This window comes from Neopelma chrysocephalum, unplaced genomic scaffold (genome assembly GCF_003984885.1).
Source record: "Neopelma chrysocephalum unplaced genomic scaffold, ASM398488v2 Primary Assembly neopelma1_22b, whole genome shotgun sequence".
In the NCBI taxonomy this organism is placed as follows: Eukaryota; Metazoa; Chordata; class Aves; order Passeriformes; family Pipridae; genus Neopelma; species Neopelma chrysocephalum.
Window position 1 is genome coordinate 27,910,627 of NW_020897690.1, and position 26,282 is coordinate 27,936,908.

The 26,282-nt window shown below is 38.2% G+C and overlaps 1 protein-coding gene across 2 annotated transcripts in view; it reads right to left on the reverse strand.

The window, feature by feature from the left end:
* DROSHA (drosha ribonuclease III) overlaps nt 1–26,282 on the reverse strand; it is a 71,624-nt gene that overhangs the window by 44,088 nt on the left and 1,254 nt on the right. Inside the window, exons 2-14 of one of the 2 annotated variants that reach the window (XM_027682060.1) lie at nt 25,707–25,826; nt 23,723–24,580; nt 21,321–21,413; nt 20,094–20,325; nt 19,398–19,539; nt 16,354–16,508; nt 13,255–13,335; nt 11,377–11,463; nt 11,183–11,269; nt 10,319–10,390; nt 8,681–8,762; nt 7,399–7,473; nt 3,812–3,981 (exon numbers count right to left, since the gene is read on the reverse strand). In XM_027682060.1, coding sequence (XP_027537861.1) covers nt 3,812–3,981; nt 7,399–7,473; nt 8,681–8,762; nt 10,319–10,390; nt 11,183–11,269; nt 11,377–11,463; nt 13,255–13,335; nt 16,354–16,508; nt 19,398–19,539; nt 20,094–20,325; nt 21,321–21,413; nt 23,723–24,573 — 2,127 coding nt within the window. In that variant the 5' untranslated portion in view covers nt 24,574–24,580; nt 25,707–25,826. The remainder of the gene's footprint in view (nt 1–3,811; nt 3,982–7,398; nt 7,474–8,680; nt 8,763–10,318; nt 10,391–11,182; nt 11,270–11,376; nt 11,464–13,254; nt 13,336–16,353; nt 16,509–19,397; nt 19,540–20,093; nt 20,326–21,320; nt 21,414–23,722; nt 24,581–25,706; nt 25,827–26,282) is intronic. The other variant, XM_027682070.1, reaches the window with a different exon arrangement.

The window sequence follows — 26,282 nt, forward strand, 5'->3', positions numbered from 1 at the left end:
GTATATTTTGCTTGTCTTAGGTTTCAGAAAGAGGGCATTACTTCTAGTTACCTGCATCTCAAAACTTCTCATTTAGCACTGTAAATTTCTCAAAGATGAGTTTCAGTGTTAGAGAAACAGCTCCCACCATTCTCTTCACAAAACAATAAAAACTGTGTCAAGAATAAAGCTTTCACCCTTCAAAGCACCTTGGTAGAACTGTTCACAGGAATAATTTTCTGCATGGATAAGCAAATCCAATTCTATATATAAAGGTCAGCCTCATCAGGTGGCCATAATTCTAATCTATTCTAGAAAAACAAAAACTTGCTTAAAAATTTGCCTTTCAAATATAGAAATATTTTCCAAGGGAAAAATGCTTCTCAGCTTCCCTTTGGATAAGATGACTGAACATAAAGTTACATCTCCCCAGTTAAAAATTAGGGGAAAAAAATTTAGTTAAAATTTAACTACCTTAGTTAAAACTGTCAGGTTTACCAAAAAAAAAAAAGGAAGAAAGAAAAGAAAAATAAATAAGAGAAAAGGTTTTCCTCACAGCACTTCTTACAAAAAGGGATTAGAACAAAAAAACCTAAAGCAAAACACAGGAAGGATTTGTAGCAGACAGAATGTTGTTCCTTGAACCAGAGCTGAAATTTATATGCCTTTGTGGGGTTCGCAGAAAGCCAATTTGAAAAGTTCTTGTCTTCTCATAAGTTGTTTGCTGGTTCTCCCCACTCTTAACACTAAAAATGAGAGCTTCTGCCATCCCTGCCCTCCTTAAAAAAGCAGCCTTGATACACCACTCCTCTGATAGCCAGGTCGGCAAAATAGGATTAACAAAATATGAAACAATAATTATATTCAATACACCAATTATAATCAATGCCTTTTTTAAAATTACAGACAATATTTTTCTATTCAAATGTTTCCCATTTTCAAATGTTTCCCATTTCAAATGTTTCCCATCAATTACTTCAGTAGAAGTAATGTTATCCTCAAAACCGGGAAAAAGTTAGCCTTCAGTATGCCTATATCAGGGTCTGTATTAAACATATGATCTCAGGACCACTCAAAACCAGACTCTTGTTTATTTGTATGACACTGCCTTCAGTTTCACCATCCAGTTACACAGCTGTTCACAGGTGGCTGATAACAACCAGGACAAAAGAAGTTCTCCAAGATCTAATCGCAATTGCTCCCTCACTGATAGTTATGAGAGGAGGGTAGCTGGGCTATGCTTTTTCATTTCATGATGAACACCAGCCTCCTCTCTGGTGCCATTTCTGAAGGTTAAATGAACAAACAGCAACATACAGAAACACAGAGTATAAACAGGCGCACCAGCAGACAGGATGGAAGCAAATTAGATGATACTCTTCCACAGTTTTATCCCTGTGTTTTTTTAGAAGTGCTGTGACAGACCATCTAATAATGACAACCTTGCCTTTAAAATCACATCAAACCCAAAGAAATTCGAACAGAATAGAGGCCTGTTATCTTTGTTTCCTACTCCAAATCTCATCAACCAATCTAATGCTGACATTAGAACACATAATGAGATAGCATGCAGATGTATTACAAAAGTATCTTAAAATACATATATATATGTACTAGTGAGAATATCAGCAATACTTTAGGAGTGAAGTATTAAAAGATGACTAAAATCTGTGAACTTTTAAATCTATTCCAACACAAAGTTTCATTGAACTAATGAAACATCATGAATAAATTAAATAGTTTTAAATAATGCTGAACTATTGTTCATTGTTTAAGTGGGATTTATCTGCCTATTGAAGTTTTTTTTCCCCTCCTCCATCATGCATATATATACACCTAGCATTTAAAAAAATTAAAATACATATGTATATAAAACCTAGATTTGATCACAAGAGGAATTATTATTTTTGAAGAGATGTTGTGGAAGAAAAGAGCAAAATAAAATTTAGTGGGTTTACTTTGTTGTGTCAAGTGGATAAAATTGAATTGAAAGCTGTCATTTTCTAAAACAGTTTCACATTGTCTTTCCAACAGAACTGTTTTATCTTCTAATGTTGTAAAATGCCCAGATAATACTTTCACACTGTTTTTCCCTTGCTCAATACAATAGTACCACAATGTACAAGAAAAATCCACAAACTAAGAAGAAAATCATTGCAATCTTGAAAGAAAAAACATGTTCTAATGATGCCATTATAACATGACATTTCAAAGCACTACATATTTCTTTTATGCTTACATATTTTGATGTCCACATGCATCTCTAAACACATTGCCTTGTAGAATGCAAAGTTTGCCAGTAAAAAAATCACACAAAATCTCAAAATTAGCACTCCCACTCACAAAGAGCACTGACTTGTGTATAATACAGACATTTACAGTTCAGTGACACAAGGAACAAGCATATATGCATTCCTTCATGCTAAACAAAAAAGCAAGTTGTCAGATAGCTGAAATCAGCATATCTTCAGCAAAATCACTGAAGTTATGTCAGTGTATACCATCCAGATGCTGACAACTTGTGGAACAGCATGTACCTTGTACCACAGAAACCACAGACAAGTTAAGGCTGTTAAGGCTGTCTAACAACTTCTATTATGGCATCCTGGTTTAGGACTCATTTGAAGCAGCTGAGGTAGAATTTTCCACAGTGAGAGTTCACACGTATTTTTGTATTTCATGCCAGAAACAGTCCTATTTTCTTTTTTAGAAACTTTTAGAGAGTTTTAGCCAGAACAAAAGCACTCAGAGTGAAATCAAGGGAAAAATTATCCTGCCCAAGTTACTTATTATTACCTTACCGAGTAGTTTACTAAATGTAATGCTGCCATACTTAAAAATATGAACTGGAAAAGAATATTTAGCAGGTTGCCCTGGCTGCAATGTGGGGACAGGTTTTTTGGTTGACAAACAAAATCTCTCCTTAGGCATGATACCAAGACACAATTTTTCTTCAGAAACTAAGTTGAACCATGAGCAAAGGAGGAAAATGAAGTCAGAAAAAGAAAGATATTACAAATGAGAATGCTGCATATTAGGTCCAAAACACAACTCCACTACCAAGACACCACTCTGCAATAACAACCAAACCACACAAATAGAACCCTACAGTTCATGGGTCCTGAATGCAGGACGTTCATCTATTCTTGTGACCCACATTTCTTAACAGTGAAAGTCAGAAAAACGGGCTGAATTCACATTAACACCAGATTTGAAAGGAGTTGTATTCAGAGAACACATGCTTTAAAAATACTAATTGTTCCAAAAATAATAAGGCCATAGGGGTTTCAAACTATGCATTGAAAATTAATACATGCATTAATTAATGTACACAAAATTCCTCAGTGTGAGTGAGAGCAACACAGAAACAATGTTGAAAAAACTACATAGGCAGAAAAACACTTTTTCCATATTCAGGGCATTATTTGAACAGCACACATTAAATAGAGCTGTCAATAGGGGGTCAAAAGAGGAAGAGGAAAGAAAATAGTAAATAGTTATTATTTCTGTGGTCCTGTGTCAGGGAAAAGAGAATGAAATCACGCACATAAAGACTGCCTGAGAAAATAGGAAAGTTTTACACACATAAAATATTACCATTCCTTTTAACATGCACATTGAAAAAGCACCCCTCTGGAAATCCACCCTTCAGTAGAGCAAAAGAGGGTATAATTCTTCCCAGGGTTGGAACAAGTCAATAAGCTGTTCCTATAGCAATCTGCAACTGCCACTGGTCATCTTTTCCCTTTTCAATTTAACCTGTAACAAACTGTCTGAAACAAGACATGTACATGTCATTGGATTGCTCATAAATGACAATTATTTGCTTTACCATGCCAGGGCTGGTAACAATCATCCCTTTGCATTCTTCTGCATATTTCTGCCATTCCAGTTCTTCCCACTGAAGCATGTTGGCAATCTCCTCTTCAGGCACCAGAGCTTTACTGCATCGTAACAAGTAGAGAAGAATCTGATGCATTGACAGTACTTCTTTTCCTCCATCTTAAAACCATAAATAAATAAAATACATTTCAGAGATCCACTCTAAAAGCATGAGCATAAGACACAATATGCAGAACACAAATTATTCGTATGAGCAAAATAAAATGCAAAATGCTTAAGCGATCTGACAAATGTGATGGCAAATGTTTTATTGATGAATACTGCACATGCATAAACACTCGGCTAAACTAAAGCAGTAACAGTAATGGTAGCGAGAGTAACAGGTTTATCGTACTGTAAAGCTAAAGTGTCTAACTTGCCTGAAAAAACTTTAAAGTGAGTAGGCAGAACAATCAGTTACGTTGTCCAGTTATATCTTCCTTTTCATGATTTTATCATTCTTTTTACAACAATAGTTAAAAAGCCCTTAGGCGTTATGCAGCTTTTTTTAAGAACACTCAAAATTTTTACGGGATACTTCTGGATGAATGTAGAAAGCTATCCCTGCACTTTAAAATCATCTGTACTGCTTACATGCTGTAACTGCAGTAATGAAGCCTAAAGAGCCTTATGCTGTCTCCTGTCACTAAATGAATCAAGAGCATATGAAAATTGCTAAATACTTGTGAGACTCCAGGAAAAATGCATAGCAAAGGTTGCTTGTAACAAAAGAAGACAGTATAATCTGACCGGCTTCAGGTTGCCAGCTACAGATGTGAATATGCAAAGAGGAAAGACAAGTGATGGTTCTGACAGATCACCACTCGGAAGACACCGACTATTCAAATTCAGTATGTCTGCTCACACGAGTAAAACGATACTACATTTTACTAAAATCTTGACATACATCTCTCCAACTTCCTCCTTCAATAACAAGGTATTAATCTGTAGGTATGGAGGAATCTTTAAGTTTCATGCCCACAGAGCATGAACGTTGATTTACTTCTCTTCCTCAGGAAGCAGAAACACTCTGGTCTTGCCATTGAGTATATTCTTTCTATCACTACACTCACAAAAAAGTAATGCTGAAGCCTTAGAGCAATATGGGGGATGATGCCACAGCACAAGGAATATGATCCCAGGCACACTGGAAAATCCTCGCAGAACTGCTGCATAACAGCAGCGCTATGTAAAATGATGTCCTCTACAAGACATGCAAAGGAACAAGCACTTCTCTTACTTCAGCTGGGATTACAGCACTATCATAGAGAAAAGATGAAAGGGAATGGTGTAACCTGGCCTCTTAGAACAATTAACTCAAACACCAAGAGGGAATCTTAAATGGGGAAAGTATACCGCAAGCCTCACTGGAAATAGAAAATACTTCTAAATAGCTACAGGGACAGATTTTTAAATGTGCAAAATTTTCCTTCAAATTAAAGGGGGACTCCATTTACTAGACTTGTTTTCCTTTGTCAACAAACTAGATTATACTGTTATGCAAGAGGTAGCCGACATCCAACAATCACTAAAATAAAAGTGTATCCTTACCCTCTGAAGACGTGTACAGAAAGGTACGGGTTGCTATAGACCATCAAAGTTGGAGACCCTTTCTGGGTCAGAACATGCAGTACTTGGGACCTCAAATGTGTTTTTTCAGTCTTTTATTCTCTTACTATGTTTATCAACATAAAAACCTAAGACAATGAATACAATACAGCAACTATTCCACATGCTATGCATCTCTGGCACTCAGTACACCTGGTATGTCTAGCTCGAAGCTCAGAGCTACCCCCGAGGCCTGTCTCTAAGTAAATCCACACAGAAAACCTGACATCCCCAACCTCATTATTTTTAGACCATGTTGGAAAAATAAGAAAGAAAGAAAGAAACAAAAGTAGAGGGGATAGGAAATCAGCAATTCATTTCTATCTTTACAGAGACAGTTGATGGATGTGTGGAGATCTGATGCACCAACATATTCTTTGATTAGATATAAGACATGTTCTGCAAACATACCTGAAGAAAATAGATTCCCACTATCTGAAAATTAAAAATCTCCAAGGATATCTCAAAAAAAATCAATAAAAAATGAGAACTTGATTAAAAAATACCTGTCAAAAAGATGCTAAAAGGCAACTATATATGCAGAAATATCAGAAAAAAAGACATTTTTAGAAAGAGTTAGAAGGCTGGGAACCTTAAAGAAGAAGCAGCACACAGGAATAACATGTTATAGAGACTTATCTCTCTCTGTCACTAAACAATCCAACAGCACAGAAAGAGCTGACTTTTAAATTAAAATAAAAAAAGAAGAATCAGAATATAAAAACCCTGAACAGGAAAACACCCTCAAGCTACACAAACCAGGCAGGTCAAACTTGTTCTCATCTTTTGATGAGGTCAAGTTAATCAGCCACATGTGGCTTGATAGCTTATTTTGTTAATTGCTTCAGCAAAACCAAATCAATGTTTGCTAGCAAGCCTCAGAGCTCTGCTTCTGATTGAACAGTGCTGTGTATCCAGGAAGGAACAACAATTAGAAATACAGTCATCTAACCATCAGTACTCTCTATGGTAACGAGCCAAACCTCATTTTGCTGCAGCTATAATTAATATCCCAACCAAGTTTCAAAGCCCAGAGCAGAGAGCACCTCCAGGCCACAGCCCTCTTGATGAATATTGTTCCATGTTTCAAGTGCACCCTCAGTCCAGCAGCTGAAACACATCCTTCTGTCCACGCAACCCTTCTGGAGTAATCACTGGCAGGATCACAGCAGGTCCCATTTTCAATGAAGCCATGACAATTACATCAACTGAAAGTCTGTCCTGGTATCTTAGGATGTGTTACATGTCTACAAAAGCTGTTCACTCAAAATGAGCTCCACACTGAAGCTCGTCCTTGGATGGCAGGTTGGGTTGAATTGTATTGGAACAGTGGGTTTTGTCTTTCATGATTTGCTACAAGGTCTCAGCTTGCATTAAGATAAAGAAACAATCAGAAAAACATGTGCTCAGGGGTGCCAATTGTGCTGACCCTCAAAACTGCACATCAAGATTTTTAACATAATCACACCCTGAAGAGGAGAGGGGACATGAAATAGGCGAGATTAGGTAACAGCACTCCTCAAATGCCACAGCTCCACCACAGAGTAGGACAAGGATGACCCAGCACTGCCTAAAATGACGACAGAAATGAAAGCTGGAAGCGAGACTTAACCTGCCCATCTGAATTCCAGTTCTGAGTAAACCATCCACACTCCCAGCAAGCAGAGAATCACAGAATATGGTGAGCTGGAAGGGACCCACAAGGATCATGGAGTCCAACTCCCAGCCCTGCACAGGACCATACCCAAGAGTCACGCCATGTGCCCGGGAGTATTGCACTAAAGACTTCAGGTAGAAGCACCAGATCTCTGCGCTGACTGAACCATGGGACTTGCAATTAGGGGTTTTTTTGTAGAGGTTCTTTTCGGGGGATTTTTTGGAAGGTTTTTTAAATCTAATTTCTATAAAGCTATGTAATACAAACATTACCTGGAAGAAATCTCACAAATCGTGGCATGAAGTGATATCTGGGACAGGAAACAGAATCATTTTCAAGTGAAGGACCTTAAATATGAAAAAAAATACAGAAAATTTATGAACAGCAACATATTTGCCAAAGAAGAAAAAGAGCAACTTTGCTGCAAATGAAATCATTGAATGGTGATTACATTTGATAGGGCCCAAGCTGCAATTCGAAATGTAATTAAATGCACAGCAGAAAGGAACAGAGAGAACTTGCAGTGAAAGGTTTCACATGGACAATTTAAAAGAAATCTACAATAATTTCGAAATAAAAAGAACCTAACAAAAATCTCAGTACTTTTATGTAAAACAGTAATACAAAAAGATTGGTTTATATCATCAATTAATTATTTCACTTAAGCCTTACAGATACAAGCACTGGTTTATTAGTTCCTCCCAATTAGTGGAGTGTTTTTTGTTTACAATAACAAAGATAACAAGGAAATTTCCATGGTACTATTTTGTGTGGGTATTTTTCATTTCCTATTCATCATATAAAGCTTTACATAAAAATAAAAACTAAACCAGTAAGTACCTAGTGTTAAAAAAGATCTATCAGAAGCAGCGATATGAAAGACAAACTGATAACCTGATATTAGAATATATTTAGTATCACACCAAAGACTACACAAAATGTATTAAACCTGAGTGCTCCTCTGCTTAACTGCAGTGAGTAGAGAGTGCATCTCCACAAAGTCAAGACACTAAGACCTACAGATACTGAAATATAATTCCTTTGATATATTCCTTTTTCTTTAAGACCATGGGAAGTATCATCCATGAAATTCTCCTTTGTTGCAGTCTTCACAGAAACAAGTATTTTCATCTTGTCAAGTCAAAAACATTCAGCTCTAATGATACGTTATCCCTCCACAGCTGTCTGTATGACACTGCTTTGTAAGTTGACTGTAGAGAAATGTGGTATGAGTAACTTGTTTGTTAGCTCGTAAAAATAAGAGAATAGTTGACTTGACACTTTGGCTTTCAAAATACCATGCCTATGATACTCTGAAATATTAAATGTACCGTAATATTTACTGTTTGATTAAAAAGAACAGATTGGGATTAAGGCAGAAATTTAGTTTATCTGTGAGAATACAGAGCCAAGTTTGTGCATTTTCATTGCTAAAGAGTTCACACTACTGAACTCTAATATATTTCATCTTCTTGAAGAATAAAGTGTTTGTCCCTCTCACATAAAACTGCATTAACATTGCTATTTTGAGGACCCTTTCAAAGGCAAAATTACCTTTAAGATTCCAGTCATACAGCTCCAAAATATCTTTGAATAGATATGAAGAGAACAGCTCAAGACCTCTCACACAAAAATTCTGGAAAAACAAAGAAATAAACCAAAATTATAATTATATAATACTGTAATACAAATAATGCCACTCATGTATAGTTAAACAGAACAAAAAAAACCCCAGTGTCTTCATATTTGCCAACCATTAGACACTGAGTTTTGGAATCAGTATTGATATCTCTGTGATCATCTACTGTAACATAGCACAGTGGTCTCTTCAGAAAACATTGTCAAGAAAGAATGGTGTTGAAGACTCTTTATTGAATGTTCAAATCAACACTCTAGGCAGAAGTTATGAATCTGCAATAATGTGCCAAGCACTAAAACCATTTTCACCTGAGCAAGCTAAGCAGATGACATATTTCCGAGAAGTATCTTTTTCATAATTCATTTTTCCTACATACTCATATTAAAAGTTTATAAATCACCACCTGCAGTATCATTATCACTTCCATAGCAACATATCAGTGCAACACAAATTGAGGATTATGACCTCAACAGCCAACAGAGGAGGAGGAAAAAAGACGAAAGGGCCAAAAAAAAAAAAGATTCTTTTCATCAAGTGGGCCAGTCCAGCGAAGGAACTTATAAACCTTCCTGAACAAACAAAGTCAGGCCAGGTTGATATAAATTGTGCATGAATAATATCAGCCATAAATTTCAAACCCAACACCACAATCTCTCTCACAAGAAATCATCAGTACAGATGGTCTGTGAACAACAGTGTAGCCATTTGACCAGAAGTCCCCAAAATGGTCACTTCCCTATTTCACTTGGTGGCCATTTGTTGTTTCAGATCAAGATTTGCAAACAACACGGCAGATTCCCTAACAAGAAATGAATTGCTTTGATCATATTATTCTTTCTGAGGAATTTCAGGGCTGTTGCATATATTTAGATGCTGCTGAGCAACAGAAAAAGAGATAACTAGAAAGAAAAATGCAAATATATGTGACTAAATCAAACATCGATCCTATCTTTGTAGTTAATATGCAGGGGTGTTTCTGTACCTACACACGCTGTTCCACTGCAGCAATTTACTTCACAAACTGGCTTCACCAGGGATTAGTTTGTGATAGAAAAACCCACCATAAACAGATTATGAACTGAATGTGCTTTGTTTGTATCCACAGGAAATTTGTTTTGGCAACAGCTTATATTAAGTACTGACAAGCAATCTTCAGAGCTTCAAACTTACGATTAAGTTTCAGCTTTGCCACTGACTTATGTGGTCCTGGCAAACAGGTACCTCCACATATGCCTTATTTTTGTCATCCGTAAGAGAAGGGTAATACCTACCTCAGCTTACAAATAAGAGTACCTGACATATATTGTATATAACTTAAAATGAAAGGAACCTATGGATATAAGCACTTCTTACTATTTGATTTTGATATATGATAGCCTAGGTAGATGGATTGACACTAGTACCTGTGAGTGCAAGTTCCTCTTCAGCCATTAACTCAGAACTCAATCAGTTTCTTAAAGACTTCACAAGATGGAATACTGAAGAGTTTAATCCATTAAGCACATCAACAATTCTTAACCCACTCTGACTTTTAGACTAATTATCCTTCTTACCTCAGGCATCATCTCCTCAATAAAGTGAATTGTATAGTCAATGTTAAATCTGATTACTTTACACAGAGGAATCTGGAAGGAAAATAGAAATTCAGCATTAAGAATTATACAGCATCAAATATATAGTTAATACAATTTTGTATGCAAAGGTATTACTGTCTACTGAAAAGGGCACTTACTAAAACACCTGCTCTGGGGGATCGTGCAAAGAGACAGGGACACAAGCATGTGCAAAGGAAGTACCAGTTCTAACCTCCACCTCAGTAATAACACAATGCTGACAGTAGGGATGGTAAAGGAAAGTTAAATATTGCCATCTACTGGAAATGAAATTTTCTTCAGAAGTAAAAGTAAACTTGTAAACCTCAGTAAACCTGTATCTTCTCATTTGTATATTTGGAATTGAATTTGTCGTTGGTGACGCAACAAGTCAGATTGATACAGTGGTCTGAAAGCAAGGTGTTTTTAGCATACTGCCAATTCAGTTAGCTATACTGTCTTAAAATGTGGTTTTAAGGCAACACCACATAAGAACTTCAGCATAAACTTACAGGTTTATACCAGTTTCATCCAATAAGTACTCCGAGAAGTTCATTCAACTAACTAGCAAGACAAACATCTAATTCCTTTTTTTCACCTTTGAAGAAGGTTTCTTTGCTTGTGGTCACAGTTTGAAGATGCTGCTTACCACAATTAGTCAAGACAAAACCTGAGACTCATTAGCAGAACTGTCTTTCCCCTGTCCACAGTGCTGGCAAGATGTTTGTAACATATATGTATTGTTGTTTTAGAGAAGTTCAGCTTCAGAGCAGAAACAGCATACCTTCTAAACAAACCCCAAGACGTAGCAATGAACATACTTACGTTTGTTAGTGGGGCATGTGCAAACATTGAGAACCCTTCAAAGATATATTCATGGTCATCATACTCAATAACAGTAGGTCTGTCTGTCTTAAAAAAGCAAACAAAACCACCACAGAGTAAGCAAGAAGTAGTGCTACTTTTGTAACTGAAAACAAAATTAGAGTCCTAGTTAGAATTATTTATGAAGTACTTACTAAGAAGTTTGTGGGAGGCGACACAGTAATTCGGTAGTGGTATAGTCTTCCAGCATTATTGGTCATGGGGCGACACGGTTTAATGGGCTTAAAGAAAGAGATAAGTAGAACTGTATGTAGAGTCAAGGCAAATTTAGATTAAAAGAGAGAATAAAGCATTTCTAATAGCCATGAAATATGAATTAGGAAAAATTAAATAAAAGCAGGTAGTCATAATTAATTGTTCTGGGGAGAGGGAAAGCGTGGCCTTATCTACACTTTCACTTTCAGAAATACTTTTAATGCTACTCAAAAGCAAAAAAAGCTGAAAAACATTACTGTATTTTTTCATTTTCCATTTGACTCTCCATCTTTCTTACACACCGCAGTTAGTTGTTTACAAGTCAGGCTCATTTCCTCTTCTGTACAAATTTGTTTCAGAAAACATTTTTAAAAGTTTACAGAGGAACCTGGAATTCACATAGTAAGGTCTTAAGGTACATTATCAAAACAGACAAGTATCAGCTCATCTCCTTGGGGCAAACGTGAGACCTGAAGAGAAGGGACTAATCTATCACCACAGAGGCAGCTCCGGTAACCCCCACTCTGTTTCCCAGGTTGTAATGTCTGACTATAAGGTACAAAGGTAGCCAGCTCTCCATGCACTCTGGTGCAACACCAGTCACTCGGGATTCTTGTTTCCCTACTTTTTCTGAAGCAGTTCTGTGTAAAGACCTAAAACTCCTCAACAGTCAGACAAAAACCGTTTTTCATATGCCCTACATCCACTTTGTTGCAGTTTGGAGGCTGCCACCAGCCTGTTCAGAATACATCTTTCTGCATAGGAAAAAAAAAAAAACCACTGCAGTGAGCAGGGTACTACTCTAAACAGTGCTACAAAAGTTAGCCTGATGGCAATGGCAAGACAGTTACACTACTAGGCTGTTCTGGACACTTGGCAAAACCCATCCAGTAAGTAGGGTGATTACACAGGCTGTTCAACCCCAAAATAAGCTCCTCACTGCTGCAACACAACAATTACACACCAGCTAGTTTAAAGCTAGGCAGTTTCTTCTGCAGGACAATGTAAAAATCAGTATATGCTGGGGATTTTCTGAAACCTCAGATTCCCAGATGGCCTTGCTCCAGGGAGCAGCTGCCTTCATGCAACAAGTTTTATTTTTATATATATATTTATATATATTTTTTATATTTTTTTCTCCTCCTTTTATCCCTCCTTCTCTGTAAGAAACACCCTAGAGATAATGAGTTGAGGAACTGATCCTGAACTAGAGCGATTTCTAGTAAGTTTCAGACCAAAGCCATTTTTCCAAACTCGATAATTTCACAGAAACATGCATAACTCCTTTCGCTGTAGAGAAATGACAGACTGTTTCAGTAAATATATGTAAGAAGGCCTACTGAAAAATAAATTCTTCAAGAAAAAGTACAACAATAAATTGTAAAATCTACATGCTAAGGCAAGAACACCTCCTGACAATCTTTGTGCTCCTTTCAACAGTAGAATTACTATTTAGTTTTCCTTTTAAAGTAATCACTTCACAAAGCAGGCCCTTCACAACCTACTCATACACCTGAAGATATAAGAACTTAAATCACAAGATCTTTTTTATTAAAGCAATTGTGTTTCAGAAATTTTAAAAAAAAACCAAACATAGAACTAAACAAACACAGGCAAAAGTTTTCCCTAGTTTTCAGGTGGATTTCATTACCAGTATTGCATTTTAAATATGAAGTTACACAACTAAGTGATTTAAAGTTGCACAGGAGTTTTTTACTTAGCCTGTAAATCATGGGGGAAAAACTCACATCAACCCAATTAGGACTTTACAGCAGCAAGTTTGTATTCATAATTGCAATTCTTAGAATTACTACTACCTCTTCGCCCGGATAAATGCCATGTCTTATTCCTGTTCGTCGAGCTTTAGCACTGCACTTGCACAAAGGTCCATCATTCATCTGTCAAAAACAAAATAGGATTCTGTTTTCTTGAAAGTGGTTTTGGAAAAGTATGTTGGTTTTAATGCCCAGAGTGCTCATACTTCTAAAAGCCTGTCATGCTTAGATTAAGTGGATGTTCTTAAGCCAATAAAACTGAAAACAGTATAGACTAATGTAAGAGAACTGCACAATAGCATTAGAACTTTATCACTGTTTCAGAAGCATGGAAACCAACACTCTCAGCAGAATTCTACCTCTCTGCTATCATATACATCTTTTCCATTTCTGATACATACAAACAGCACACTGCCTGTCTAAAATAAAATTCAGGTCCTAAACATGCATGTGCCAATATTTACATGCTGAAATCTCAACATTGAAACAGTTCCACTAAACTCACTGACTGAAAATCCATCTCCAATTAACCCCTCTGCCATGGGACAAGGCAGACCATTTGAGTATTTTACTTGGTACTTTAAAGAACTAATGGGAACACTTCAAACCCAACCTGCGAACAGATCAGTAAAAAAGATAAAGGGGGGAAAATACCACTTCAGTATTCTGTACAGGTGCATCAAGTAGCTATACCAAAAAGGGCCAATGCACACATTATAAAGCTAGTGTCTTTCTTTTTGCTTTTATGACCAAGATCAATGCAGACTATCAATTACTGCAACACCCTAAAGCTTTCTGCTTCTAACATTATGCTCACTGCAGAAATACAACGAAAGATGCCCAGAACCAAACCAGAGAAACAAATTAAGTTCCCAACCCCAGGTTTTAATGAACGTTTGAATCTAAGAACTTGAACTTTTTTCAACTTAGGAAAAAAAAGCCAATAACCTTGGAATGCAATACAAAAACCGCAGAACTTTTCATGCTTACAAGCAATCTGAAAACATAAACATCACCCATGGTGGGGCTAAATAACATCATCACACAATAGATATAATGTGAAGACACCACAGGAAGCAAGAACCACCAAACTGCTGCTAATGTTAGTTTTAGGCAGTTAGGATAGGGACAGAACTTTTTAGTTCTGATGTTAATTCTCTGAATGTTCACCTCAGTCTAGCTTCTTAAGACTGGTACGTGCAAAGGAACGTAAGGAACGTAAGGTACGTACAAAGGAACGTAAGAAGCAGGGCACTTTACTTCTTTGACAACTTAAGTCACACAGTCTTAACAATGCAGTGACAAGAGAGCTTGTTGTTCACACATTTTTTGCCTGCACTCTGAGACCCTTGAGGAAAGTACAGGCTCAAAGAAAGTGAAGCATGCTTACAGGTAAAAGCGTACTTCCTCATTGGCTTAGACAGCCACAAAAGAGAAGGGAGTTAAAAATGCAGTCAACAGTTAATTGCTCATCAGTCCTCCAAAACTAAGGGCCTACAGAGGCTATTTAAATAATCATCACTTATTTTCAAAAATCTCATCCTTATTTCTTAGAATTGTTCAGAACTAATATTGCCTCTGTTATATTAAATGCACAGACCAAAGTTGAGAGATATATGAAGTACTTGTAAAGCCCAGGACTTGAGAAGCAAGTCAGATACATATATACCTTGTCCCTCATGACACTGCTCATGGAAAAAAACACAGAAGAGCAATCATGAAGTGATGATAAAATCATGGTGAAAGATCACAAATTTACACAGGCAATGCCTCCTAACTTTCTCTGACCAACAGGGCAGCAAAAACAAGCAGATAACGCTTGCAAGGAAAAGGCCACTGTGGTGGCATTGGATTTAACAATTTATTTTCTGGCAACTGTCAGCATTGCTGGAGATTATCCAAAATGACAAACAAACTTCTCAGATTGAAGGGTTGGCAAGATGCATCCTACATATCTAGTTCCATGCCAGACAGAGTACTTGTACAAGTCAGTGCATTCCTGTTTTATTTTGTTGTAGCTAGAAAGTATTTTGGCATACTAGATAAATACCTATGCGAATTTCAAATGTTTTCAAATAAAATCTACTCAGAAGTAATACAGCACTGACAAGCTCACCATGATCCAATTTCAGCCTTTCAAGAAAGATGAAGAGGTAATCTCAAGAAAGTTTTGGGGAAAGAGTCTTTGAGCAGGAAACTCATATACTAAACATTCCTGAATCTATTCATTCTACAGTTATTTCACTTTTTTTTTAGCTAATATTCTGCTTAGAACATTACTTTGAAGTGTGCCCAAGAGCTACGCCATTTTTATAGTTAAATATCTAAACAGTTCACTACTTTTGTTTTCCATACAAATAAAAACAGCTAGCTATGCTCAATCAATTTTTTTTTTAACTAGAAGCATAAATATGAATCTGTAATAGAATATTCAACAGACCTTTGAATTACCACAGTGGCAATATGCATTGCAGTATCTCTTCACATTATGATTTGTTGCACACTAAACTCATGCATCATACAAAGTGCCAGAAAAATAAATTTACTGAGATGCCACTTGACAAGGAGAGAATAGACTGTAAAATATTTATTTAAGAAAGACGAATATGGTGAATTTGCAAACAAAAGCTAGTCTTCTGTGCAATGTTCAAAACAACACTTCATGAGCTCAGCAATTACATTTAATGAGAACTACAATCTCCACACAATTACAAAGAACCGCTACACAAGAAATTAGAAGCATTAACTGCATATTTAAAACATTATTTATCATTACAAGCTGAGAGCTTCAAGGTGAATTTGTAAAGGACATAAACATGTTGCCTTTTCTCCATCACAGAATTAATTTGTGTACCTTTATCTCAGGGCTAAGAGGACAACATTAGCACACTGTTAGCAATTCAGGCTTTATTAACGCTGTCAGACATGATTCCAACTGAATAATCCCCATGATTAATTAGATGGAACCATACTCTTGAAATCAAAAGTGAAGTGCTTTGAAGATGAGAGAGAAAAGGGAAAAGGGGGCAAAGAAAGCATTTTGAAATAGATGTCACCTGGCATGTTTGACAACAAGGCAGAATTTTCGGTCTATGGGGAGAATGACTTTTGGACACACAGCACTTTTTCCTCTCACCGTACCTGCCCTGGATCATTGTACCACAGTTCTTCATGCAGACGATCAGGGTGTGCTTTTTTACGCTTAATTTCTGCAATGACGTCAATAACATCTGAATCCGAACTGCTAGAGCAGCTGCTGTCATCTTCAGAGTCACACTCTGACTCACTGGAGCTCTCTGGTTCACACAGTAGAAATAAAGACAGCTGAAAAACACTTACACATGCTCTCTTCTCTGTAGCAATGCACTCTCTAACACGACATATCTAACCGTGGCATACTCAAAGTTAAAAGTTGTGCATGACGCACTAAGAAGAAGATGGACAGCAATTTCATTTTTAATTAAAAATGACAAAAAATGCTATAGGTATTAAATACCTATAACAAGAGCACCTGTTTGCACACATGAGAGAATGCTGTTTGGCTGCCCAGGAGCACCACTGATCAGTTACAGAAAACCATTTTCAATTACTTGATGTTAAAGATTTTAGAGCTATAACCAACACAAGTATTACTGTACAGTTAAAAAAAGTACATACAAAAAAAAAAGAAAAAAGAGAAAGAAAAAAGAGAAACAAACACACATAAGGTCACTAGCACAAGCTAAGCAGAACCTCTTGTTTAGAAGTTAATTCTTCTTGCTATGAGCAAAATGCTTATGTCTAATTTCATTTTACCTAAAAATGGTCCTGTCTGTAGCAGGATATTGTCTATTTAAGTGTTTTTGAAACAACACATATGTATAGAATTATTACAGAATATGTACTGTCAGACTCATTTTTCAAAATCAATTCTTTCTAATAAATCCTTTAATACATATTAGAAACCACAGGCAAGAAGAAAATCTGGAATTTAAATCATTTAAATAAATGCTTTCATAGCCAACGTATATACCAGGATGCAAGAAAGGTTTATTATTCTTGCAATAAAACACAAGATTTCTTCCATTTCTAAGTTTTGACTTAAGAAAAAAGTATATTATTACAGTTAGTGCTTTGAAATACTGTGAAACTACGGTTTAAAATGCACTTACTGAATACAAGACTCTCCTTAGTTAAAAGAAAAAGGAGAGAAAAAAATTAGAGAATATCACTAGTAAAATATTTCTCTTCTTTTTTTTTTAAGATGTATTTTTACACAGTTCATAATTTGGCACAAAGTGTTATTAAAATATGTCCTTGGAATGTATGGTCAGATATACTCAGCTGAAATTGAGTTTTCTCTAAATGTGTGCATGCGTATATCACTACAAATATTCACAAAGACTTCAATGTTAAAAGTTCTGATATACAACTGGTTATTGTTTAAGTCTAATTTCAGGTGCAAAATGAGCACAGGACCTGTGAGACTAAGCTGGAGTTCTGAAAGACCAACACAGAACTTCTGGATTTCACATACTGAAATCACAGAGTCATAGAATGATTTGGATTGGAAGGGACCTTAAAGATCATCTAGTTCCAAACCCTCTGCCATGGGCAGGGACAGCTCCCACTAGATCAGCTTGCTCAATGCCCCCCTCAAGCTGGCCTTGAACACTGCCAGGGATGGGGCATTCACAAATTCTGTGGGCAGCCTGTTTCAGTGCCTCACCACCCTCACAGTAAAGAATTTCTTCCGTTATCAGCCTTTCATGATCTAAAAGTGTTCCTGGAGTGCATTGCTATCTCACTACAATACACAATTACTGCTAACATGAGGCAGAACAGAGATAGCATTTACTGAAGTACAAAATAAGACAAACTACTAGACAGTATAGAAGCATGGCTGTAGGAGAAGCTGGCATAGACACCGAGTCATCCCAGGGGACCAGTGAAGACACAGAGCTTTCAGGTCCTCCAAAAATACTGGAAAAAGAAACACAAAGAAATTGCTCTTGGTCCAGTCATATTTTAGCCTGGAGCAGCAGGTTTTCTTCCTGCAGAGATCTGAGAAAGTGAGGGCTTTACGCAGGTATGTTGAAGGTAGTAGTTTTGTCCTTGATTCATTCACATGAAAAAAACACCTCCTAAAACCCCCTACAGTTAACTTTTCTAGTGATTCTTGAATGAATTCAAATATATGCAAATTTTCTGTTAAAAAAAAGGTTAAAAAAATAGTTTTCGTTACAAAAGTGAATTCACATTTTATTTCATCAATGTTTATTTTTTCTCATCTTGACTGTATCCTTTTACACCATCAGCATGTAATCAACTATGCCATTACGTCGGTATTTCAATTTTAAAAATTACATATAAAAATTCTAAAGAGTTACTAAGCTGAGATATGAGAGTCTGAAGCAGCTTATCTGGCAAACACAAAGCATCAGTTAAGAAGCAAGTCCAACAGAGTATCTAAATTACTGTGCCTACGAATTTCCTGAACTAAAGCAACTGACTAAAAACACACTATGAAACACTGAAATGCTGGAAGTATGAAAGGAAGAGCTAACAGTTCTCACAAAACTAAATAAGAAAAATAGCTTTCACTGACTTCTGAGTTGACGAATTGATATAAAAATCTATGCCCTGCTAATTCAACCAGTATTTCCCCAATAAATGATGCTGCTAGCAGATGTATTTCACTGCAAGATGATCCATATGGGTGGTACGTGACCATGCAGATAAAGTATGTTATGTAAACAGATGCATAAGTCTGATCATAGTAAGGAGAGTTGCACAACAAAAGTACAATCCAGAAGAAAGACTCAGTGACATAAAAAGCAGACCGATGAGTTTATCACCACTACTCTTTCTTACTTTTTAGAAATATAAGACCAGGAGTTCCTCAAAGCCTCTCATGTACCATTCTCTGGACTATCTGATCATGCTCGGGGTGCTTTTATGCCATGGAAGAAACCAGCATATGGTAGTGCTGGATACTCTCCATTTTCCCCTAAGCTTTCTGGGTTAAGAATCTAGCTCTACTTCAGTCAAAAGCTAGAACAGAACTCCCATGGATACGCAACACAAAGGAGGGATTTTAAAAACACAGATTAACCTATCAACATTATTAAATACACACAACTACCAAAACGGGTTAACTAGAGATTACTCTGTTTCTCCTGAGCTTTGTCATCATTTCAGCCTACCTAAATCTTCATCCAGCTTGGTCTTTGGTGGCTCCCATGGTGGCCTGGCTGCTTTGGCCTTTGCCTGTCGCTTTCCTAACTCCTCATCAAATTTTTCATACAGATCTCGGAGCTTGCTTGTTCCTACCACAGTAGAGTCCCCCTGTCAATAAAAAAAATCAGAGCAACAACAAAACAAAACAATACAGTGTTGAAATAGCACATGAACACAACACGTACCAGCATTTCTGAAGAAAAGCAAGAGGGGGGGAAGACAGATCTATGTAGTTCAATGAAACATGGAAATACCTTTAAGGTTTTAGCATACCATTACATTGCTTCACCAGGTGAACTAGCAGGGAAATTACCTCCTTTGCTAGTATAACATTTCTCCAAGATTGTGGGAATACATGGTATCTTTGCTCAAATACAGGTATAACGGGGAAAAAAAAATCTTTCCCTCCTGGAGACAAAAAAAAAGTAGCCCTGTTCCATGTACCACTAATCTGAATGCTAACAGACAGAAGAAACTGATGAAAACAGAGAATAGCACCAACATATAAAGTCCCTAACAGGGTTAAAAGACTGAGATGACTGGGGGAAGAGAAGAATTAAATGACATAAAACATGATCCTGCTGAAGGGTTCATATTAATCAAGTAATCAAATAATCAATAACGGATTGTGTACAGTAATTTTAAAGTTCTCACAAACATACCACTTGATCCATGGGGTCATTGGAATAATAGCTTTCAGAATGGGTGCAGCGAACCCAGACTGGTTTAAGTAACTCCTCGTCTTCCTCTTCATTTTTTTCAGATGCATTCTCCTCTGATTCTTTGTCTTTGACAGCAGTATAACTTTTCTCTTTGCTGGAGCTCTGGTTCTCAGACCACCTTTCTCTGTCCTCCTCCCATCGCGGTCTCTTTCTCTCTCTGCTTGGAGATCGGCTTAGTGGGAGAAAGCAAGCAAAAGCAATTCTCTTTATTATTTTAACAGTGACAGTTTTATAATGAAAAACAGTTTGCTTCAGATCAGAAGATCATTCTATCATACAAATTGCAGCAAAATCCAGTTGCCTTTCCTGCTTTTAACTTGCACCATAAAGAGTAGAAGAGCACTTTGTAGTTCTGATATACTATAAAATGACTTAAAATTCGAAGTTCTTTTTTATTTTAAATCTTACTCAAGAATAATATATAATAATAATAATATATATGAAAATATATATGCTATCTTAGATTAAAATTCTTACCAGTGTTCTAGGTGAATTTATTTTAATTTTGTTCCAAAGTTAGAAACTCATCAGTAAAAACTAAAAGTCACATCACTCACAACTAAAAGTTACAGTAAGAACTTTTAATACATAGCCCACAAAATATTTGCACGACAAAGGACTTGGGGTTTTATTAGAAGGATTATACAGAAGCCACACTTCTATTACTCTAACACTCTGACATCATGATTGTGTGTGAACAACACAATTTGTGACGGTCCTTAGGTATTGCAAGAGTAATGCTTTCAAAAGATGAATTAGGAAAAATACATACTATTTTTTTTCATCTCCTCTACCTAGAAGACCAATAATGTTGCACTAATTTCAGCTATCCAGCATACAGAAGGAGCACTAATATAAGAAAAACCCCTAAAAGATAATCTAAAGATAGAATGACTTTAAAGAATTATGGTACTTTACAGACTGGAAAGAGATGTATGAGGAAGTCTTTAGGACACAGCAGTGAAAGTCTATCTCCAGAGATAAATCCTGTTTCTGACTCTACAAGGTCTTGAGATAGCTGACATTTGCATGTATAAGTAGGTGGTTATAAATTTAAGACACTCAGGTTTTCTGAGTTTCAAACCAGGCACATATGCATACACAAAACCTCATGAGTGGATGCACAGAGCCTCAAATACTCAAGAGGCCATATGCAACCTCCCTTACCTTCCTGCTCTCTTGTAATCTTTTTTGTAGGATCTGTCTGGTGATGGTGATCTTCTGCTGTCACGGTGCCTATGCCTCTCTCTCTCCCGCTCCCTTAGAAAGTACAAAAAATAAGTTAAATGAGAAATCTGGACTTTCATATGTTCCATGCCTGAAATGTGCACAAAAGCATCCTGAGATCACGTTACTCAAAATGATATCCACATGCTGACTGCTAAAAACGCAGATATTCTTGGTGCTGACATCCAAGAAATTTGCAAAGGACAGTCATCTCCTCTGCCTTTGTCATAAAGCCATCTATATCAATATAACGGTTAATTCATGCCACGCAGAGGCAACTTCTATGAATTCACCACAGGACTTGTTACCATCTTCCTCTTCTCCGGTTATGAATGGAAAAGGGTAAGATACTGTATCTTTAACCATTCTGAAAGTCTCAAGAAAGGGACAAAAAAACCTATCCCATGCACAATAGCTTTGTAAGCACAGCAGTCACGCAAGTGTTCGAGGCAAGCCATCTCTTCTCTACAGCCAACTCAAGCACACACAAAAAAATGGACTGTCCTGGTTAGAACGGCTGGGACCAATTCATCACTGGAAGGGTGTAACCCAAAACTGTGTATTCTATAGCCTTCCATGCCATTTCCCAAAAACTGTTGTCAGTAGAGGCCTGCGAGGTAGGAAGATGTTCCTGTCCTCATACCCTTTTATGGAATTCCCCGCTCTGAGGGAGGGACTGAGCACTCCCGCCTGAACTGGAGAATATATAAACTGGGAGTTTCGGAACCTTTGCACCACTCGTGGGATCCAGAGGAAGACTGCAGACCACCGCTCTCAACCAGACTGAGACCACCACCCTCAACTGGACTGCAATCACCACTTTTGACCAGACTGCAACAGCTCTCCCACCAGCAGGTTTTTTCCCCTCTCTCTTTACTTTGGACTCGGTGGGGGGCCAAGGAACACCACTTTTGTTCATGCCCCAGGGTGCTGGGTTATACATTTGGGTTTTGCGGGTTAAAACCACTTGTCTGTCTGTATAATTGTACTTATTGTATTATTTTAATAAATTGTTATTCTGATTTATAATCTCTCTTTTGAGTTGAGTTCATTTCCCCTGCTGGTTAACTTTTAAACCAGCACATGGACAGATACAGACAATCTGTATGATGCCAAAACTATAACTCTCATCTACAAGACTCAGCTCGCACATATGCATAAAGTATTTGATAACACAAACATACTTCTGGGGCAAAAGAGCTTTAAATTAACTCAAGGCTTGAGGAAGAGTGGCTGGAAAGCTGCCCAGTGGAACAGGAGATGAGGACGCTGGTCACAGCCAGCTGAACATGAGCCAGCAGTGTGCCCAGGTGGCCAAGAAGGCCAATGGCATCCTGGCTTGTATTATAAATAGTGTGGCCAGCAGGACTGGGGCAGTGACTATCTCCCTGTACTCAGTGATGCCACATCTTGAGTCCTGTGTCCAGTTTGGGCCTCTCACTACAAGAAAAACATTGAGAAGCTGCAGCATGTTCAGAGTAGGGCAACAGAGCTGGTGAAGGGTCTGGAGCACAAGTCATATGACGAGTGGTTGAGGGAGGTGGGGTTGTTTAGCCTGAAGAAAAGGAGGCTCAGGGAGGATCTTACTGCTCTCTACAACTACCTGACAGCAAGTTGCAGTAAGGTGGGGGTCAGTCTCTTCTTCCAAGTAACAAGTGACAATGAAAGGAAACAACCTCAAGTTGCAGTAGGGGACATTTCATTTGGATATTAGGAAAAATTTCTCCACTGAAAGGGTTGTTGAGCACTGGAACAGTCTTCTCAGGGAAGTGGTGGTTTCACCAGCCCTGAAGGCATTTAAAAGAGATGTAGATGTGGCACTTAGCAACACAGTTAAGTGGTGGAGTTGGCAGCATTAGGTAAAGGGTTGGACTTGATGACCTTAAGGATGTTTTCCAAGCTAAATGATTCTATGAAATTATTGTATACATTGGGCAGGAAAGATCACACAGGCAGTTTTCATACTCTGCTAACAGTTGACAACTTGTTAGTCCACCCAACTGTGGATCTATCGTGGGACAGAAACTTCATTATAAATCCCACAATAAGCAGTGCACACTCATCCCTCTGAATGATGTCGACACAGCCTACGACTGTCCCACTTCCTTTAACAGGTTTATGGTAATGTTCACTTCAGTCCTCTCTTGAGATCACAGGCTGGCTTGCTGAGGTCTTCACCCTGAACAGAATCACACAGGCAGGTCTTTCCATCAGACCTGAGTACTGGCTACCTCCTGAGCTAGAGGGAAAAACAAGGGTGAGAGAAGAACATTGACGCAAACTAATACTATGGGGCAATGATGACATCTCTCCCCCTGCAGGCAGAAAATACCTCAAGTTACCTGTTTCGCTCGTAACTTCTGTGATGAGGCGATATCCTTCCTCTGTCATAATCTGTCCGGTGCCGACTGCTCTCCTGCCTCCTCCTATCTGGACTCCGGCCTCGATCCCGACGATCCCCATGGTTAGCAGACCGATGCCTGTCCCCGTGGATGTGACCGTGCTCGCGATGTCGGTGCTCATCATAGTGCTTGCTCCTGTCTGGAGACCGCCGATCACTTTGAGGCTTCTCTCCCTGGTACTGACCCGTGTGCCGAAAATGGCTGCTGCCGCCACTGCTGTTGGCAGTGCTGCTCTGGAAGGAGCCAGAGTTGTGCTGATAGCTGTTGAAGCTAGGTGGTGGGAACGACTGCTGGGAGTATCCCGTGGAGTACACAGGCTGGTAGTTGACCTGCTGTGGCATGACTGGTGGGGGAGGAGGGTGCGGTACTGTGGGAGGAGGCATCATGTAAGGAAAGGTGCTTTGTCCAGCAGGAGTTCCTGGCACAGGAGTGTTGCTAGGATTTGGCACTGGTGGCGGAGCGGGAGGGAAACATGGAGGCACCGGGAAGCTCTGCCTCATCTGATGGTTTGGAAATGGTGGCCTCATGGGACACTGGCTGATGGGATTTTGTGTGGAAGGGGGCACTGGAGGAGGATAGGGCACAAAGTCTGGCCTGGGAGGCATGTAACCAGTGGCTGGAGGGTTTGAATAGGTTGTTGGAGGGGCAGTTTGCTGGTCATACTGGTACTGTACGGAGGGCTGCTGTGGGTGAAGCTGCCGTAGGTTCTGAGGGCGGTAGGTCTGCGTTGAAGTTCTTGCTCCTGGTCCCCCTTGACCACGGGGACATCCTCGTCCAGAATGGAAAGACATGGCTCACCTTTAATGAGGAAAGTAAAAGTCCAGTGTCACACAATTTTTGTAAGATGTCCTTACTGCATTTGCAGGAACTAATCCTAAAATGCTGAAACTATAGTTTCTGCAGTTTCCTTTAACAGAAGCAGTAAACAATGTCCACTGACTTTCACTGGGAGCTTTGTGCTCCTCAGACCTCTAGTACAGGTCATCTATGTCCCTTTGATTCCTTTAAGCCTTTAATCCATGAATGCACTCTACAGTCTTTATACCAAAGCTGGACCATGCTTTCTGACTTAGGGCAATGTTAATTTCAAAAAACTATTGATATGATGACTGGTCAAGGATTCAAGCACCTCTACTAGTACTTAGAAACTCTGACATAAAAACCTCAGATACCCCACACCGAAGAAACCACTCATTATTAATAACTGCAGTTGTCATCCGAAGTTGCATAAAAAGGAGTTCTTTGTAGAACGCAATTCTAAACTTTGGGCAGAATGACGTGACTAACACTCCATTGCAAGTTATCTGGTCCAACAAATCAGGTAAATTTTAAATGAGATAGTAGTAATTTACATTCACAACTGAGTCCCCAATTTACTAAAGGACTGAATTCAACAGACCCTTCAAAGAATTTTAAGTGAGGTAGGTATATTTTTGTTGAATGTGAATCTTACAGGTTACGGAAAACAATTTCGTGTAGACTGTGCTATTCCTTCTTTTTCATTGAAATAAATGGTTCCCAAGAAATCCCTCAGCTGCCTTCTTGTTACCTTTCACCAATTGCCACTGCTTCAAGTAGGTTTGAGTGCTGCTCAAAGCTACGCATGTATTTAAGGCATTGTATTAATGTTTATAAAGGAAAACCACTGTGCTTCATCAGTTAAAATTGATTCCTTAATTACAATGTTAAGTTTCAAAAACTGAAAAAAGGGGGAAAAAAACACTTTATGGCTGGAATAGAGGGAGAGGGAAAAGAATTAGCTAAGCACCCATAGAACTGAAATCCTGTCTTCCATAAAGGGAAGTGAGAGAAAGAAAGGGAAGACACAGACACAATTGGAAAGATCATCAGAAACAGAAAGCAAAGCCTCCCTTTTAATGAGGCTTTTCTGATGGTGAAGTACATGCACAGAGCATTCTCCCACCTGCTACAGTGCAACATGGCCAACCTGGACTGCTCACAGCACTACTCTCAGCTGCACTTCGGTGCCACTGCAGCAAAAGATGTAGCTCTTGCTGAGAGAAAGCAGACAACTTCTGGTGAACTGCAGGGAGAAAGGAAAAGAAACAGAGGGGAAAAGTACTGACATCAAAGAGGAGGAATCAAGAGGACCCTAAGACTCTTCTTACACACGCAGGGCTTATTGGAAGCCTCTGGAATTGGTGGCAGTGGTATTCATTCCCTCTCCAGAACAACCAAATGCCAAAGTAAGCGAGAATCCCACATTTCTAGGAAGTAGCAGCCACAATGGTATAAAGTCACTTGTTCCTTTCAGTCAGCCTGTACCTGCTCAGTACCCTCCAACTTTGTAAAGGCTCTCAAAAAAAAAAACAACAGGGGGAAAAAAGAAAGTCAACTTCCATTATTTCATAAAGCAAGAGCACAACCTTTTGTTATTAATAATTCTATTCCATTACATACTGAATCAATTTTGCTTTAGTTCTCCTGTCATGCTCTTACACAGCTCACGCTTGTAACAGTAAACTGTTTCAGACTTTTC